This window comes from Lepisma saccharinum, chromosome 20 (genome assembly GCF_977018435.1).
Source record: "Lepisma saccharinum chromosome 20, izLepSacc3.1, whole genome shotgun sequence".
Taxonomy (NCBI): Eukaryota; Metazoa; Arthropoda; class Insecta; order Zygentoma; family Lepismatidae; genus Lepisma; species Lepisma saccharinum.
Window position 1 is genome coordinate 37,127,991 of NC_139248.1, and position 18,994 is coordinate 37,146,984.

At 37.0% G+C, this 18,994-nt stretch overlaps 1 protein-coding gene across 1 annotated transcript in view; it reads left to right on the forward strand.

Annotated features, from left to right (window-relative positions):
• Positions 1-18,988, forward strand: part of Rrp1 (Recombination repair protein 1) — a 55,952-nt gene extending 36,964 nt beyond the window's left edge. Inside the window, exons 4-7 of the mRNA XM_083141405.1 lie at positions 987-1,130; positions 4,886-5,029; positions 7,389-7,569; positions 18,512-18,988. Coding sequence (XP_082997531.1) covers positions 987-1,130; positions 4,886-5,029; positions 7,389-7,569; positions 18,512-18,629 — 587 coding nt within the window. The 3' untranslated portion in view covers positions 18,630-18,988. The remainder of the gene's footprint in view (positions 1-986; positions 1,131-4,885; positions 5,030-7,388; positions 7,570-18,511) is intronic.
• The last annotated feature ends 6 nt before the right edge of the window (positions 18,989-18,994 follow it).

Here is an 18,994-nt window from a genome sequence, read left to right on the forward strand (position 1 = left end):
TTTAATGGTTAAATCCTTTTAATTTTGAAGATCCACTGTCTTCATTCACTGAAGGGTACAGCATCTAAATTTCACGTAAATATTTCCAAACCGCACTTACCGCATCCATCATGAACACTTAACAATGTTTGGTTTCATTGAGGTGTGGTATTTAATTGAAAAGTTATATTGCAAAAATTACACTTAATTTTTTTTGTTCTGTAACAGATTTCAAAATATTTAGTTATGCTGTTTTATTTTTATTTACTGTATTGTTCAATGAAAACTCCAAAATTAACATGTAGATTTTTCCTTCTTGATGACAGGTGGTAATACCGTTGTCTTGTAATTGAAGGTTTGATCTCTGGTGGAGGCATATTGTAGAGGGTGGTCACAAAGTGGGCATAACCCCCTGTAATTTCTACACTACGATGATTATGGTTGAATGCTTGATATAATCACATACCTGATGGTTTAAGTGTCCGGAACATTGGTATGGAGACAGTCTTTTTCGTGGCACGGCCGAACTCTCTCCCATATTTGGGCACACTTCACAATGCAAATGTGCATAAGACCTTTTTCTGGGCGGTGACGTTCCACTCAATACGTTCTGAAGGGCCACCAAGAAGTCCCAGAGGTGGTTAATCAATGCCACAGGTATGTGTTCATATCAAGTAATCCAACTATTACCATCGTAGTGTCAAAAATAAGATGGGGGGGGGGGGGGGTATGCCTTTTTTGTGACCACCCTATAGAGTGGTTTGGATTCCACTAAACTATAGTGTTGTGATTAGAAAATTCGACTGTGTAATTTATTATAGAAACCATTACTTTCATGTGTATAAATAGGGAAAATGAACAACATAATAAATTACAGTATTGAATATATGAAAATGCTAGATGCTCTGTTATCTGTGGCTAATGTGGAAGGAATCTGACCTTTTCCTGTTCCCAAATCTGCACAAATCATGTCTGGAATTTAATACAGTGATCTCCTTCTGTTCCAGCCGAGAAGGAAGGCTATTCTGGTGTTGCTCTATATTCAAAGAAAGAACCAATCGATGTGAAATATGGAATTGGAGTTGAAGAATTTGATTCAGAAGGAAGAAGCATCACGGCTGAATATGACAAGTTTTACCTTGTTACTACATGTAAGTTATGCACATTTCTAAATGTAGTGCGACATGTGTTGTGAATATTGTCATCAGATCATTAATTGTGTAAATTTTCCACGTCTTGTTAAGAGATTGAAATTTGCTTCTATTTCTGAAGATTGTACTAATTTGTATTAAGGCAATGTTAGTTGCCTTTGTGATCGTGGATAAACATTGAAAATTTCACCTCTGCTGAGGCTAATATGAGGGTTGCTGGAAAAGTTTCTGCAAACTATCACAAACAGTGGTGCTAGTGTTCCGCTATTATAAAAATCGGAAGAATAGACCTTTTTTATGTTTTAAATTATATTTGATTGTTTGTTTAAGCCTATTCATTTATTTTTCACAGTAATTTGAAGTAGGGTCAAGTGCCCATATTTCGGATACTTAATTTCAAATTAGATTTTCAGTACCTAAATGTAAACAAAATAAGCCATAAATGTGTTGATAAACATTGAACATATATTTATTAATGTTTCTGAAAGTTATATTAACATTTATAAGAAATAATTGGTATATTTTATGAAACAAAGAATTGTATGCATATTTTTAGTCTGACAAAAAGGTTGCCTAATGTCGGATAGGGCACTTCCTAATTTCGGATAGGGTTACTAATGAGTATTTGGAAAGGGTGCACAATTTCGGATAATCGAAATTAAGTACCCGTGTAGCATCCGACATTAGGAAACCCAGTCGCATATTCAATTTGGCGATTCTGTGCGTTCCCCCTCTGAAATAATGTGACTGAAACTACGTAATAATGTTTGCTGAATCTTTCAAGATTATATAAAATTTAGACAGAAGTGAGTAAATACTAAACTTCCAGTTGTAGGCCTTAAGATTGGATGGTGAAATATTACATCAAAACTCCGGAAAAGTCAGAAATATCAGCCATACACTAAAGAAACATTGCTCAAGGTCACGCACAAGGGTGAAACTTTGGGACGAAATAGTGTGTTAGTTGGCACTATCTGCACTTCGGCGCTGCTGTTCTAAGGTGGAAATTTCTTGGTATCCGAAATTAGGAACCTATCCGAAATATGGGCACTTGACCCTAGTAGTTTCATGTGAGAAATGGAAATTCTCGTGAACACTTTTGGGCAATGATTTCTTATGATTTCAAATGTAGTTTAACACCGAAACAATGCATCGAGTGACTTCATTTGGCTTTTGGGGGTGTAGCACCATCCAATAGGACTGGGTACAATTGGTTTTTTGAATTCCAGCATTCAATTGGTTTTCCGAATTCCAGCGTGGTCGCACATTTCTCGGTGATGGATTTTGTGAAGGTTGTTCATCCACATCTGTTGTTGCTAGTAATGTTGATGCTGTGCGTGAAATGATAGAGATTGATCGGCATGTGACATACTGTGAGATTCAGGCATCCTTGAACATTGACATGAAAGCAATACATATGATTTTGCATGGTCATCTGAACATACGGAAACTTTCAAGCCGTTGGATCCCACACAACATGACCGAAGCTCAAAAACAGGCTCGTGTAAATTGTGTAAAGAAATGCTCAAAAATTCAACCGAGGAAAGCCAAATTTGGTGTACTATCGTTACAGGTGATGAAACTTGTATCTATTCATACGAACCTAAAACTAAACAGCAATCCACTCTTTGGGTGTTTCAAAGTGAGCTGAAACCAACAAAAGTTGTTCGTTCGAGGAGTGCTGCCAAGCAAATGATTGCTTGTTTCTTCGGTTATACCGGACATGTGGCAACAATAGCTTTAGAAGATCGAAGGATGTAAATGCTGAGTGGTATACAACAATTTGTTTGCCAGAGGTCATCAATGAATTATGTAAAACAAACCCAAATCGTCACATTATTCTTCACCACGACAACGCCAGTTCCCACTCAGCACACCAAACTTGATTTTTTGTCCAGTAAAAATGTCTAATTAATGACTCATTGTCTGTAGTCACCTGATTTATCACCTAATGACTTCTTTTTGTTCCCACACATGAAAAATAAGATGTGTTTTGAGCAATTTGTGTCGCCTGAAGCAGCTGTTGATGCATTCCGAACAGCTGTTTCTGAGGTATCAGCTTCAGAGTGGAGAAAATTTCTGAGGTATCAGCTTCAGAGTGGAGAAAATGCTTTCAAAATTGATTTGAGCGTATGCAAAAGTGTATCGATCTTAAGGGTGAATACTTTGAAAAACAATAAAGCCATTCCCAGAATTTCACATGTCTTTTTTCGTCTTTATTGCAGAGACTTTTCCAGCAGCCATCGTAATTACACTACATGGACATGGTGTAAATTTACCTATTTGTGAAGAGTGGGGATACATTGAATTGCTACATTTAAACCTAAGCTGGAAAACTACATGAACCAGGGCATAATATTATCATACCCCATGAAGCCTCACTCAGCTTGCATCGTCCACTCATTTTGACTGCCGGCAGCAGTCTGCATGCCTACAGAGCACTCACTGTCCTTCATGAGTCATTCTAGTGGCTCATGACGTGTAGTGATGACATAGACAATCCTCCTTACTGTTCCAGGGGTGTCCTGTCATTGTATTATCTTTTAAGGCATTAAATAATATTTATTTACTAGTTCTGATATATTTTCTTCTTTCTTTAAATGTACTTTCGTGGTGAATGCGAGTTCCCTAGACGTATTTTCCCGGCGAAGCTCTTCATTTTATTATTATTAGTATTATTATTTCTGTCTCTACTTTCTTAAAAACTGATAATCTGCTTTTGAGATTGCTTAGAGTGAAGAAAAACCAACTACAAAACCCTTTTTTTCTAAAAGTCAACTGATATTATTTTTAAGAAAATTATCTTCTTTTCGGCAACAGTTTTCATATCCTTAAAGTACTTTGCTGCAGCACTGCGACACATCAACACTAAAGGTCTTAAGTTAAGAAAATATCACTCTTAACACAATCTTAAGCGATATTTTCAAAATTTATAGAATCTAGTGCGAATGAAACAAATCATTAATCTGATAACTTTTATATTCATCAGATTTTTCAGGAATAATGTTTCGTGGATTTATTTATTGAAATTGAAATTTCCAGTACAGCAGAAACCATTTTAAACCAGAAAAGCCATTTTAAACCATCATCCCATCATCATTAACCCTCAAGGACATGTGAATGGGTAAAAATGACTCGATAGATTTTGAAATATTTCTCTCATCTTTACCAATGAGTGTGACTGAGGCGACCCTTCTCAGTACCTTCCAGCAAACACTTTTGAATGTCATGACCTTGAATCAGCTATGAGGCTTCCTTAGTTCCCCTCACAGGGCCTTAGAAACATCGCCTGTGTAAATTTCACCCACACGCTCACTCCTGCATTTCAGATTGGTATTTAAACATGATATTTTCTCTCATTTTCATCAATTGTGAAATACAATAAAGATGTTCAAAATTAATACAATTAGTTTAACCAATAAAGGTATTGTTAATCAAATTCTTTATAATTATAACTGATTTACATAGTAATTTTGCATCTGGGTAATATTTAGACAACAGAGTCTTTGGGGAAAATTTTAGGGAGGCTGTTGGTGAATGTGAAGGTTATGAACATAGGATGAAAAACTGCATATTATGCACTAGGTTAAAAATCTTTAAGGTTTATTTATATACCCTATCAACATTCAAATTTGGATTTTTTCATTCTTTGTTTACACTTTACTTAACTTGCATGTAAGAATATCACATTAACATTGTGTCATATTCACTATATCAGTAATGAAATTAATTCAGTACTTTCCTTTTCAATGTAGATGTTCCAAATGCAGGAAGAGGACTTGTGACACTACCAAAAAGAATGAGATGGGACAAAAAATTTCGTGAATACCTGAAAGATTTGGACAAGGACAAACCTGTTGTGTTGTGTGGAGATTTGAATGTAGCACATAAAGAAATAGGCAAGTATATATTCATGTAGGCCATGGTGGAAAATTATTTGTTTTTAATTTTGATTATTTGATAAACTCATATTAACTTATATCATGAAAGTGTAAAAATCGGCTTCATTTTTCCATTATTCATGGTTTTGAATATATTTTTATAATTTATTTATTATTCTGTAACTCGTATTTCTCTTAACCTTTAGTAAGCAAATGGGAAAACATCTTCCCAATTGCTGTAGACTTATTGAGGTCAGACGGGAAATGGTTTTTCCAGCACCACGTGGTTATCAATTAACCTATCATTTCTTGAAAACTACACATGATATTTTGGTTCTAATCTTTTTTGTTCCTTTGTATGAAAGAACGACATACTCGAAAATAATATATATCCACTGTTACTATTATTATCAAGCGGAGTTTGAAAATGTTCTTTATTTCCCTATTTTATATTAATGGAATGGAGTTCATAAAATCGGGTATAACTTCTGAACCACCACTTTCTTCTGATTTATTTCAATTTTACATGCAATTATGAGTACAAAAAAACATTTTAACAATGTGTGTAATTAAGGGTCCAACGGGGATTCACGGGCAAAATTTTCAAAATTTGCCAAAATTACAGCTTTCGGAAATGCTGAATAGTTCCAATTTTTTTTCCAAAATTGGGGGTTGCATTTGACATATGCTCAACGAGTGGTCTTTTATTGTGCTTCCCTCCATTTGGTCCATTCGCTAGAAGCAAAATTCCAGAAATTATTTCCATAAGCTGGCAACACTGTAGCTGTTGGACATTGTTTTTTCCCCCCCAAGAAGTATCAGCCTGCTCGCAACGAAACTTTGCACAGTTGTAGGAATCTACCACTGCTACATATAACATTTTTTTTCATTCACTTTGGTGTATTGTTGTGGGCACAGGGTCATGCAGAATACCATTTTTTCTTCTTCTTCCTTTAACTGTCATTACTAAGATGTACAGCACATAAATTTCACCCCTGTTAAAAGCCTTGTTCTTAAGAAAGAAAACCAATTTAATTTCTCTATGACAATTAGTTCTCGAGCTACGATTTTTTTGGTACATTGCAGCAAATGTGAAAAGCACATGCTTGAAAAGTCCTCCGTTTGCTGGGCTAAAGGCTAAGCCTTACCAATTTTTTTTTTGTGGTATTGTCTATTGTCTATTATTCTATTAGAAATATTTTTATCTTCATACTAACTGATCTTGATTACAGAAGGTTGTTCGCTTTATATCCGACCATTTTTGATGGGTACTCACCTTAAGAGATACCACGCCACCACCTCCGATCATGTTCTATTGGACCCCCAGCATTGTGGACTATTGCCCGGCATCGCAGTTTCCATTGCAGCAAGCTCCGGCACCGGACAGGCATGGGAATTCTGTCGCACTCCTCCCTGTAAGCTTTCCATTGACCATCCAGGGTGCGTGGGCGGCGATGTTGAAGACGTCGTTTCAACAGTTCAAATGCGCAAAAATCCATTGGACTGGCATCTGGGCTTTTCACAGGATTGTCTTCAAACAGAATGACATGAATTCCTAATTTCTCTGCCATTTCCTGATAAAAACGTAGTGATGTTCTGGCGGTATGACTCGAAGCCTTGTCCATATGGATCATCACCTGGTTCGCGTCCATTCCATACAATTGTGGGATGTCTCTTGGATAGATAGGTGTCAGAATGGAGTCTTGGAAGTATCTGGCATTCACCTTCACGTTTTTGTCCACCTTGCATATCATCAACTTACCCTCACATCCGAATCCCGTCACAACCATAAAGCCACGTGGGGGACTTTCCCTGCACTGACGAACAAAGTTGCTGCGCCCCCTGCCGTCAATGTCACGGTATGTGACACTTTGCTTGCAGCCCTTCTGGTGGTTTTCGTGGGTGAATGTTTCGCAAGGAGAGCCTGTTGTGTGTAACGGGCCACAATAACTTTCGCAGTAGTCACCCCAAGTATTTCACAATGTGTATGGAAACTTAGATTGGAAAAGGGCCACTATGTAACCCTCCCAATACCGGTTGGTTTTCGACGCCATTTGATAACATTCACTACCAACACTCACACACCTACAAGGTCAGACACAACACTGCTCCTGCCAGCAGACCCATAGTTCCAGCATGATACGCCAGGTGGCAGCACCGAATCGCAAATAGTCTGATATAAAGTGAACAACCTCTGTATAATGTGGTGGTGCGTGAAGAGTACTTATCAAAGAATGTCAAGAATAGTAACTAACATGCACAATTGGATGGACTTTATATAATATGAAATGTCTGATTTATTTACTACAAAAAAGTTAAGCCTCGAGTAACCGACTAATATGCAGATAGCACATGATGTAATTTCTTTGGACTTCAGATCTTGCCAACCCAAAAACGAACCATAAGAGTGCAGGCTTTACAAAGGAAGAAAGGGAAGGCTTCACAGAGTTGTTGGATGCTGGTTTTGTGGACTCCTATAGGGATTTGTACCCTGATGAAACTGGTGCATACACATTCTGGACATACATGTCAAATGCAAGATCAAGGAATGTAGGCTGGTAGGTGCATATAACTAGATCAAATTTTAACAGATGTGTACAATTATAGTGTCAGTATATTTATTGTGTTCTAATGTTTGGTGTTATAAGAATCTCTATTTTCAGAGTTGTTCACAATTGTCAATGTTACCACACCCTTCATAACAATATACATAATAAGTAAGAGACCGGTTAAAGGGATACATTTTACTCCAAGAAGGACAACAAAGGGAAAATTATTGCCAAAAAAGGAAATGGAAAAGGACCTTACTTTATTTTTGCACTCCACTAGAAATATTATTTTAAATGAAAGCACAATATGTACCTTTCATATATGTTTCGTATGAAGTAAAGTAAAAAATGCAAGAAATTTAAAGTATCCCTTTTTATATGTGAATGGTATATATTGTGCTTTCATTTAAAATAATATTTTAGTGGAGTACAGAAATAAACTATATTCCTTTATCATTTTCTTTTTTTGAAAATAAATAATCTTACTATCCGTTTCGATGAAATCTTCCTTGAAACCGCTTACCACATTCCATAGCTTGCTGCCACGTTTACCTGGCTTCGCCATTGCACTGACACTCAATACTGTCGTCACTGGCACACAATAAAGTTAAAACTATTCTAAAAAACTTCACAGTAAATGTCTAAATCTAGCAGACAAGTACACTGTCATCTCTACAGGCGTGCCGCTTACAATGCGTTTGTTACTGCTAAGCCCAGATCACATTGTTGCAAACAATCGCTGCAACGTACTCCCAACATTCATGGAGGGAAGGTAAGGTAGAAGGTGCTTGTTCTTTCTTTCCTCTAAGCTGCACCAAATAGACAATTGCTGAATGTTTTGTTTAGGAAAAATACAGTCGTACAAAATACTTGATAACTTGTCAATAAAGGGACTAAGGAAGATGTTTTTTAAAAAGGGAAAAAATGGCATTTAGGCTGAAAGATTAGTCAATAAAGAGACCAGAAAGGAAAATGTATTTAAAAAGGAGAAAAAGGGGAATGTGGGCTGAAAAAGGGAAAAAAGGGAAATCAAAACCATGTTAGCTTGTTGGTGGAAGATAATCATCAACCCTGTAGTTATTTATTCCATGATCCGTGTTGAAGAATAAAGAAAAGAATTCCCTTTAAAATCTGGTCTCTAATAATGAGTAATGTACTTGTAGTGCAACAAAGCATTGCTTAACTTACAAGTAAATAACGACATCCCCCTAATTTTGACATCTAAATATGTGCAAGTTTGATAAAGCTCATTAAACTTTATGCTGTTCTCTTTATGCTTATGGGCTAATCGGTAGATTTACAGTTTAAAGTTACAAGTCTCTACTGTGAACCGAATCCAGGACACTTTGATCACAGTATGTAAAAATGATTACAATTTTTACTCCTTGACTTCTAATAATAAGTGATTACTAGGGACACTGATTTATTGTAAATAAAATTAATGAATTTCACATTTTTACAATTTCGGTATATAAAAGCGGTGAAAAGCGGTAAATCAAAGTCAAAGTTAAGTAGTCTGCACCTACCTTTTATCAGTTAAAGTGTACACTTAATATAACATCTGCATTGCATGGTTTTAAATTGTATCTCTGGTTGGTCATTATATTACCATAAGCTGAAAAAGCACGCTCACAGTCAACATTACTAACAGAAAACAACTACACTTGCACAGTTAGTGTCACAAAGCTTTTGTGATCTTCTTTAAGTGCTAGCAGCATATTACCGTATTTACGCGTGTATAATGTGCACTTTTTCCAAAATTTTTGCCCCCTAAAACTGTGGTGCAGTTTATATGCACGGAATAATTCGGACAGCCAAAATGAAATTGCACATTTTTTTTTAATATGTCACTGCGTATAACATGTATATATATACATATTGTCTTTCTTTAGCAATAATAATTTTCAAAAATAACTTTCAAAAGCGAAATGGCAGTTTTCCATGAGTTTTCACTTAGTATTGCGACATCGAGAAAAGCAGCTCCGTTCTGGCGGCATTCAAGCATGCGCCTCCCGTCACACGGGAAGCATGTCAAGCGGTATTTTTCGCAGGAGAAATAACTTCCACAAAAATTGTTTTCACCTTAGAAACTGTCATGAACCGAGATCGGGTGAAAAATATGTTTTTGCACTAATTTTATTCGCACTCATTCCCTTCACAAGCACTCTACCGCTCGCAAGTGGGTCTGATCTAAAAGTAAACACCAGACCACGCTTCAGTGATACCCAATAGCACTTGACCTCTGCCCTCCCCTCCCCCAAGTGAACCAATGTTACCCCGCAGCCGACGGCCGCTACCCCACACACCAGGCTTGTTTTGCCATTGTGATTTCGTTTGCTCTTGGATACGCGAGAAGAGATAGAATATGCGTGGATGTTATTTTATATCGGCCTTGTAGCGGACAACTTCCGGTAACTGCTTTCATTCAAAACTTGTTCTTTGTTCCCTGTAACACTTCATAAATAAGCGAAACTATTAGAGATAATCAAAGCCACATAGGCCAACTAAAGATCGTCAACCCTCTTATTGCATTTTGCATTTCTGCAAAAGTTCACTTCGATCTTACGTGCATCATAACTCCCGTTTACCACTTCATACATTTTCGCAACTGTGCCAATGTCCTAATATTTGCCAAAAGTGTTCCGTTGGCCGAGTGACTTCTCCCTCTTTTCTTCTCAGCAAACGTTTAGGGTGGGTGGGTGCAATGCCGATTGTTTTCTTGCTCATGTGTGCACACAGGCTGATTGCAGGCGAGGGTGGAAGTGGACCGCTCTTCCTTTCCTTTGACTTCTAAAATGGGCAACCAGTTCTGGATACATTCTTGAAAACAAACAAAAACCATAGGACAAGTAAAAAAAAAAAAAGTGCCCCCTCTTCCTAGCTCATTCTCCGCCACTGGTCTGCACGGCAATGTAATAATTGCAGATTTCAGGTCCTATTTTTTTTTTTTAAATCTATTGAAATATTGCCCGTATTATTGTCTGTTGCAAGGTAAAACGTAAAGAAAGGGTCATTTCTTTCTTCTTCACACAAAAGTTCCGCTTTCGACAGTTGCGTTATCTTTGAAATAAGGAGGATTTTCCCTTCAATCACCTGTTGATCGAACTTCCAGCCGTTTTACACTGCAACTGGTGCCAGTGTTTTGTCTAGTGTCTGCGAAGTTGTCACTTGCCGATAACAGCAATGACTCATCCAGCGCTAAGGCAAAAATCATTGTTTTGAATCTAGCAAAGCTGTTTTGTTTTGACGATAACGAAATTCGATCTTCAGAAAGAAAAACAAGAGTTAAAACAACTTCATGTTCTGCACCTTCTGATAAACAAAACTGTAAATTTTATTTTGCATCTGACACAAGGATAAACTTCCTGAACACTCAGAGCAAGGGAATGCACACAATATAATCGCCGCTTATCTTCAGAACCATTCATGGGGAGGGGTGGGGGAGGGGGTGCTCAATGTGTAAGCTGAGAACGATTTATAAAAAAGTGCTAAATATTTCATCTGACACCGATTATCGTCGATTAACATGAGAGTAAATAATGATCATCCATTTTGATATCTGAAAATATGCAGGTTTCATAAAGCTTGTTTTGAGTTCATTTTATGCTTTTGGGCTAATCTGGACTAAATATACAGTTTCACTTTAGTGAAATACAATTCCAAACCAAAATGATTATCGAGTGCGACACTGTTCAATGTGTCTTAGAATACGCATTGGGTGCAAACAGATCGCAAATTGAGTGTTTCCTTTTTCAGGCTGGCTTACAATTCAAGTCGAGGAAGAGTATGGACTGCTCCCTGGAATGGGGGACGGGGTGAATTAGAAGTTGGTCGAAGGAAGGAAAACGTGACATTTTTACAATGTATTTTACACAGCCAAACCAGAATGAAATTTACAGTCCCACTTTTTTTTTTTTTTTGTGCCTAGAATGGTAAGATCTTTCGAGAGATCTTATCTTACCAGTTCATCTTGTAAGAGACAATGCTCTAGTAGACCCGTATTAAATCCAACATTCATTCTGCCCAATTATCTCCCAATAATCGTTATTGGTGCAAATTCCTATAATGACCCCTTCGAAATAACTACCTATTTACCGGGAACTGTGAAAGGTCATTCTATCGAGAGTTGACTAACAAATATGAAGGTAAAATAATTACGTCAACACTTACCAAATAGAAATAACTACTGTATATTTACTGCACTATTGCAGCTTGACTCGCGTAAATAAATAAATAACGTTTACACTTAATTTCGTCATTCACTCCCAGTTACTAATACAAGCTGTCTGAAATGTCTTCACTTCCATCCATCTTGTTCGATATTCCCATTACCTTAAAACTTTTTTCATCATGCTGCATCTATTGTAATCATCACGCACTGCGACCTTGAATGGGCAGTTGATAACTTTGCTCCCTCCTCTCCTGTGAAAAGCCTAACATCAGGAAGTTCAAGGTCACGTGGTGAATGCAGCAGCTACGGAAACACGGAAAAGCTCGTTTTTATGATCTACTGATTAATTTTAAATGAAATACGTAAATGTTAGTCCGACACTAAGAAAGCCATTTCTGGGACCTGAATTGTACTGCGCATTATATACGAGATATATTTTTTGTTGCTTTTCCCCATCAAAAACGAGAGTGCGTATTATACACGCATGCGCATTATACACACGTAAATACGGTAATTATATTCAAAGATGCACCTGACTCTTTCACATCACTCTTTACCATATCCTGAAAAGCTTTGTACCCTCTCAAAAAATCTAATTGTGAACATGCTTTTAGAATAGGCACATTCTTGCAAATGTGTGCATTGCTACTAGTGCAATGTTTTATGCATGTATCTCGCCATGACCAGTCAATTCGTTGATTGCAGTACCGACACATCAGTATTTTTTTAGCTTGTCTGAGATGTAGAATCCTTCTTCCTCGAACTCTTAAGCACGTTCAAATACTGAAATAACTTTGGGCATTGTAATTTGCCAAAGAAACTATGAACAAGTGCACAAGAAACGCGGACACGAAAATTCTTGAAACTTGTATTTTTGTGTGTTGCGTAATGGGGAGACAGACTACACACAACCTTCTGTAGGCCTCTCATTGGAATTTCCTGGACCACAAACTTTGCCTGAAAGAAAAATAGTCCTACTGTAACATTTGTGTTTTAGCTACAAAAACATAACATTAACAGCAGAAAACTAATTTTCTGTATTTTGTGCATGAGCAACGTATTTACGCATTACGTTGGGAGCGAGATGGCCTGAGTTGCAGGAATGGAGAAATGAACGAACGGAGAAGAAAGAGGCTAAATACTTATCACCGACACTGTTTGCACTGTGCGGCTTCGTGCTTCAGATGATGTAAAACTACTTTACACGGTCCTTGTCACCTGTAATGAAATGTTGAACTTTTACGAGCAAAATAACATTCCAATGTTTTATTATGAAAGAAGGTAAATTAATGTGTTTTTTTTTTTGTTTTGATAACTAAATTTCGGTGTTATTCCGTGAACTTCGACACTTTTTGTTTCATTTCACATCTTGATTTGTATTTCGCGGAACTTTGTCAATAAATTGGAGCCGAAAATGGTCATAACTCACGTCCACTTGACTCGAAACAAAATTTTGCACACTTGAAAGTAATTTTGCATTTAAAGCTTTTGCGAAATTTCCGTGTCCCTAGTGATTTCCCCATTTACCCGAGCCTTCTAAAGCTAGCAGAGAATCGGCAGTTAACAGAGGAAATGGAGATCCCACCCAATGAAATGTCTAAACAGCTAACCTAATAGGTGGCAGCTATAAGCAGCCATTTGCCTTATCCATGAGAGAAGTTTTGTTAATCTGCCACAAATTTTCACTCCATGTCTTGCATTTGAGGGGAATTGAAACGTCCACCCACGCAGTGCTCAGCACCACGGCGCAGGAGTACTGATACTGGCTGCGTTCATCATGCTAAACACTGCAGTTGGGTGGTCAGCAAAAGTTTACCCATATGTGCTAACTAATTCAGTCGTAGTACAAAGACTCGGAAATATCTCAGGGCTTGCTGGGTGTAAAGAAAGACTAAACCAGGTTTATATATAGATGTAACAGTTTATTATATTCCGATCACAAGGATGTCCGGTAGCACACTTACACACGTGTCTTTACCTTTACCTTTACCACTCACGTGCATTTACCTGTACCACCTTTAGACTCGAAGAGATAAGGGTGGGAGCAGGGAACATCCAATTCATTCCTCGCAGTAAGGCAGCAATGGGGAGTATGGGGACCTAATTTTATTTAGGGCCTGGTCGCCGCAGTCGTCACGGGTTCCCCTGAAAGAGAGAGTAGGTTGTCTGGAAACCCAACGCCACACTACCCTGGCAGGGGCCCCAGGTTGATAGGGGAAGAAAACCTCTCGCAGCAAGCGGAGTGGGTCCTCTCACTCTAAAGTGGAGTTGTTCTCTCGCCAATAAGCAGAGTGGGGTATCTCTCACTCGAAAGTGGAGTGGGTTCTCTTGCCAAAGGCAGAGTTCAACCTCTCTGGCTGGAAGGCGGAGTGCGGCTTCTCTCGGGTGCTTGGCCTCTCGCAAGAGCAGAGTGCAACTTCCTTCCTTCCTTCCTTCCTTCCCCTGTGCTTAGCACAACGCCATGAAGGCGTATAGGGGGTGTGGGGGTAACGCCCCACACCTTCTTGATCCGGTCGTGAGTGGGGGTGATGTGATCAGCATCACGCCCCTGACTGCCTTTACCCCCCAGGGTTTCCCCCAGGTAACCATGTCATTCGACGTTGGGTGGGCGCCGGGGCTGCTTCCAACATTAGAAAAGTTCCCAGATTTGAACCGGCCGGGGATCGAATCCGGGACCTTGAGCATGGTAGTCAGACGCGTTACCGACTGAGCCACCGTGCCCATTTTAGTTGTATGTTCTTATTAGAAAAACAACCAATTTATCAGCAATGGAAGATAGGAATAGTCGAAATATTAATATAAAATCCATTGTATTGTATTATGTATTTATTTTACTATTTTAAAAGCAGAATAGAAAATATAAAGATAACTGTGGTTAATTCAAACACGAAATGCACAAAATACGGACATTAATTGAAGTAATTGAAAACAATTTACAATTATGTTTGAAGCGAATGCTGCATTGACTAGAATTCACTTTATTTATTTTTATAGCAGTACTTGAACATATTTATACCTTTTATCGGTGACTTAACCAGATTTTTTTTCATAAATTTGCAGATGTTCAGTGTACGATTTGTAAATATTTATAACTATTAGCGCACTCTATCGATTCTCAATCCTTTGTCCTTGAAGTGAATGAACATAGAATTCTGCATCTTTATTTTTTCCTGTATTTTAATATTGCAATTTTGAAAGAAAAATGTCAGAAGAATCCTGGATACACATCCTGGATACACAATAGAAGAGAAGTCAGTAAAATGAGTTTTCTGCAGGGAAGTTTGTGTGTGACAGTGACCGTTCAAAATTTTTGAATTGTCTGCACACTAACGAATGAATGGTTAAAAATGTTTCATAAGGCTGTAAATTTTAGTTTCTTGGTAAATTCTACTTGCAGAATTCTAATGTGTTCCAAATTATGTTTCATTTCTTCAGGATTACACTAAGACCAAAAAAATTTTTATATTAAATTTAATTAAAAATCAGAAATAGTTATTCGCAACATTGGAAGTAAACTAAGGATAGAAATTACAGATGAAATTTCTATACATAGTATCAGAAAATTATTTATTTGAAAACCTGGAATAAAGGAAAACTAGCAGCAGAGTAATTATTTGTTCGTTCTATAATAGTTAAATATAGTTTTGTAGCGCATCTAATTTATTTACACATGTTGGCACCACACAATGTCCTGTTTCATAGTTCTTCACGGATTTGGCCTATTCTGGTTTTCAGTTCTGCAGCTGAATCTTTGGAAGTATCAGTAAAATTTTCGAGTAACAGTAACTGTAAACTACTTACATTATGAAATTAGTAATAGTAACTCAGTTATTTTTCCACGTAACTATTAAGTTGTGCAATTACTTTTCTTTACTGTTTCACATGGAAATAAACTTGAACCAAATGCTCACCTGAAGGAATGGGCAAATTGATGATTATTAAAATCGTGAGACCACGAGAACAGTTCTTTCGCCAAGAGCCACTATGTATCAACACTTATCACATATGACTAGATACGTAATCTCCAACAATCCTCTTGGACATACAGTATTTTTTTAGTTCAACATAAATTCTAAAAGAAATATATTGTGTGTGGTTGCAAGCATTCAGGTGGCAAAATTGGCTTCTTTGAACGACTGTAGCGCCGAAATGACACACCAACGAGAAAAATGTTACTGAGAAAAGTTGTTTGTTTTGATGTCCTTTGTACGTTTCTGTGGTCTGTGGGTTCCATTAAAATGACACCCTGTATAATATTATGGAAAAACCCAGTTGAGTGTTAAATACTTGAAATTCAACTTTTAAAAATTATAAATCTGCTCATCGCTACCATATGAACTATTATAATTATACAGTCAGTGTAATATACAGTTGCAATTTTTTTACTTAATCTTTTTCGAATATTGAATAATACTTTGTTATGAATTTAAGCATGAAAATAAATCTGAACTTTGTTTTAATGCATGAATTTGAATATGGTGGGCCATACCAAAAAATATTTCCTGCAACTTCCCAATTTCCATTTTCAAAGAATCACCCAGACACCATCCCCAAGGGTACACCACAAATCAATATACCAGTACGGAGACGTCACCAGATGCCATATCTTCAGTGAATGAAGCCAGTGAGCCTTCAAAATTAATAAAAAAAAACTATCAAATTTCGCAATGTGCAAACATGAAATTTCAGTACACAATAATCACCACACTGCACAGAAAGCCCATATGTTGAACAACAGATTTATTTCACAAAAGAAAAAAAAAACGTAGTACACAAATACTACAACCTTACCACCAGTCAGCCCACTTCGAAACGTGGATTGCACAGCAAACATCGTGCACTGCTCACAGTCTCTACAGCAAGTGCCTCACGTGAATCACTCTACCCTTCCGGTCAGCTGTTGCCACTTGGCAGTGCTGCCCTCACACAATGGCGGAATTTACATGTACTACTACACACCTTATCGTATTCTCATACAATATTAAAACCACTTTTACTGCATCCATCATGAATAGCAGTGTGTAATTTTTTATCCCTTCTAAGTAATGGGAATAGATTACACCTAGTACAACACATTCTCAACACCAAAAGTACAGTATAGTTTTCTTACTCAAAAAGAGGACACATCTTGCTTTTTTTGTTTCTATACAGAATTATGATCAACAACAATCCATAATACAGTATTTATAGAAAATTTCCCGTACAATCTGATCTCGCCACCTGAGTTCCCAGCATGAGTTCTGGCCTTGAAATAGGTTTTCTGTGTGAGTGCCCCTTCATAAATTACATCTAATTGTCACACATCCTAATTGTGGCAAAATACAAATACAGATTTTCCCTACAGGGAAAGAAAAAACCCAATTTGTTTATTTATTTTTGAAAACAAAATTATGAAAAGGTAAACACAAAACAATGCCATCAGGACACTTCTAAGTCTCAAACAATACAACTAGGACTAAGCCGATACCACTTTGAACCGGTATCAGTAGTCTCACTGATTCCCACCAATACCGTAATAATTAAAAGTTGTTCAATATATTGATTAATATTAGTGCGTAAGTATTCCATTCTAATTATATGCACAAATGTACAAAAAATCTTTGCTTTAAAATATCCAATAATTGCATAATGTTAAATTTCATCTTATGTTATCACAAGATCTTGGTTTTCACACAAACCTGGTTATAACACCATTAAGCCTTGTTTTCATGACAACCAAAAACTCAATATGCTGACCAAGGCAGAAATTTATTTTATTTTAAAACATGAACTAAACGTTACGTTTCAACCTTCTAGCAAGGTCTTCTTCAGACTCTGTACCAAATACAAATGAAATAAGGTACAAAACAGGAAGATAAAAGAGACTGAAAGACAGGTTGAAAGAACATAGGGATGATGTACGACATAAACACACAAAAGAAACAGGACGTGACATAGAGTGGGATGAGGCTAAGCAGATAGGAAGGGAGAAGAGAGTACTAGTGAGAAAATGGAAGGAGAAGAAGACACAATGGACTGGAATGGGGGACTGAAGATAAACAAAGAATGGAAAAATGTGTTAGAAAGAGTGGAAATGACAAGAACAAAGGAGGAGAAAAGAAGGAAGAGGAATGAAGACAGAAAGGATAAGGAAAAAGAGCGTGAGATGAAGAGTCCAACCACATTCCAGATGAAAGGAAATGTTTATCTAAATTGCCTGTCAGGTGAAACAATAGTTGACAGGAGAAGGCCACCTGCTGGAACACCTAGAAATCTTTCTAATAATCTTGTGTCTGGAGGGGAGTTATTTTTGTGTATATATATCTTCCTGTTTTGTACCTTATTTCATTTGTACTTTGTACAGAGTCTGAAGAAGACCTTGCTAGAAGGTTAAAACGTAACGTTTAGTTTATATCTTAAAATAAAATAAATTTCTGCCTTGGTCAGCATATTGAGTTTTTTACAAAACTGGTGCAAAATATAAATAAACTTCAAATTGCGTAATTTCCAGAAAGTGTGGGGCAGCATTTTTACAAAATGCAAAATGCCAGAAAAGTATCGTTAGGTATCAGTAAATAAATTCCAACTGATACTTTCCGATACCGATATATCCGACAACACAAGATTAATATGTCAATATCACTGGGGAGATTCTCTATGTGACCCTCTAGTTTAATCTTAAGATGTATTTACAGTTGAAATAGTTATACCTATCTCTCTCTCTCTCTTTCTGTTTGTAATTTTTTTCATTATAAGGCAAATATCATTGTTAGCAAATACATTAAGATGGTTTTGTTTCAGGCGATTGGATTACTTTGTTCTCTCTGATGAGCTTGTTTCCAAGTTGTGCGACAATGTTATCCGTGATGAGGTCTATGGAAGTGACCATTGCCCCATTACCTTACTCATGCATATCTGAACACCTGCATCGATTGTGGAGTTACGATCTGATATGGCTGGAACCAAGTTGATCTTCTTATGGTGGATTTGAAACTTCTGTATGTTTTTAGATTCATTTTTTAAAGTGAAATGAAAAACAATTATGGTGGTAAGTGAGAGTAATTGTATGGGAAAATGAGAGAGATTGAATTTTTTTAGTATTATGGATGAGTGGCTAAATTGGAGCAGCAGCTGATCAATGTACTGTAAGAATCATTAATTGAACATAGATAATGGTTTAAATTTTTTTGTTTATTTTATTTCACATGCTGCTTTTATGCTTTTCTCACCAGAATTAGTTTTGTTTTGATGCAATTTGAATTCTGAAAGTGCATATTTTTCTTC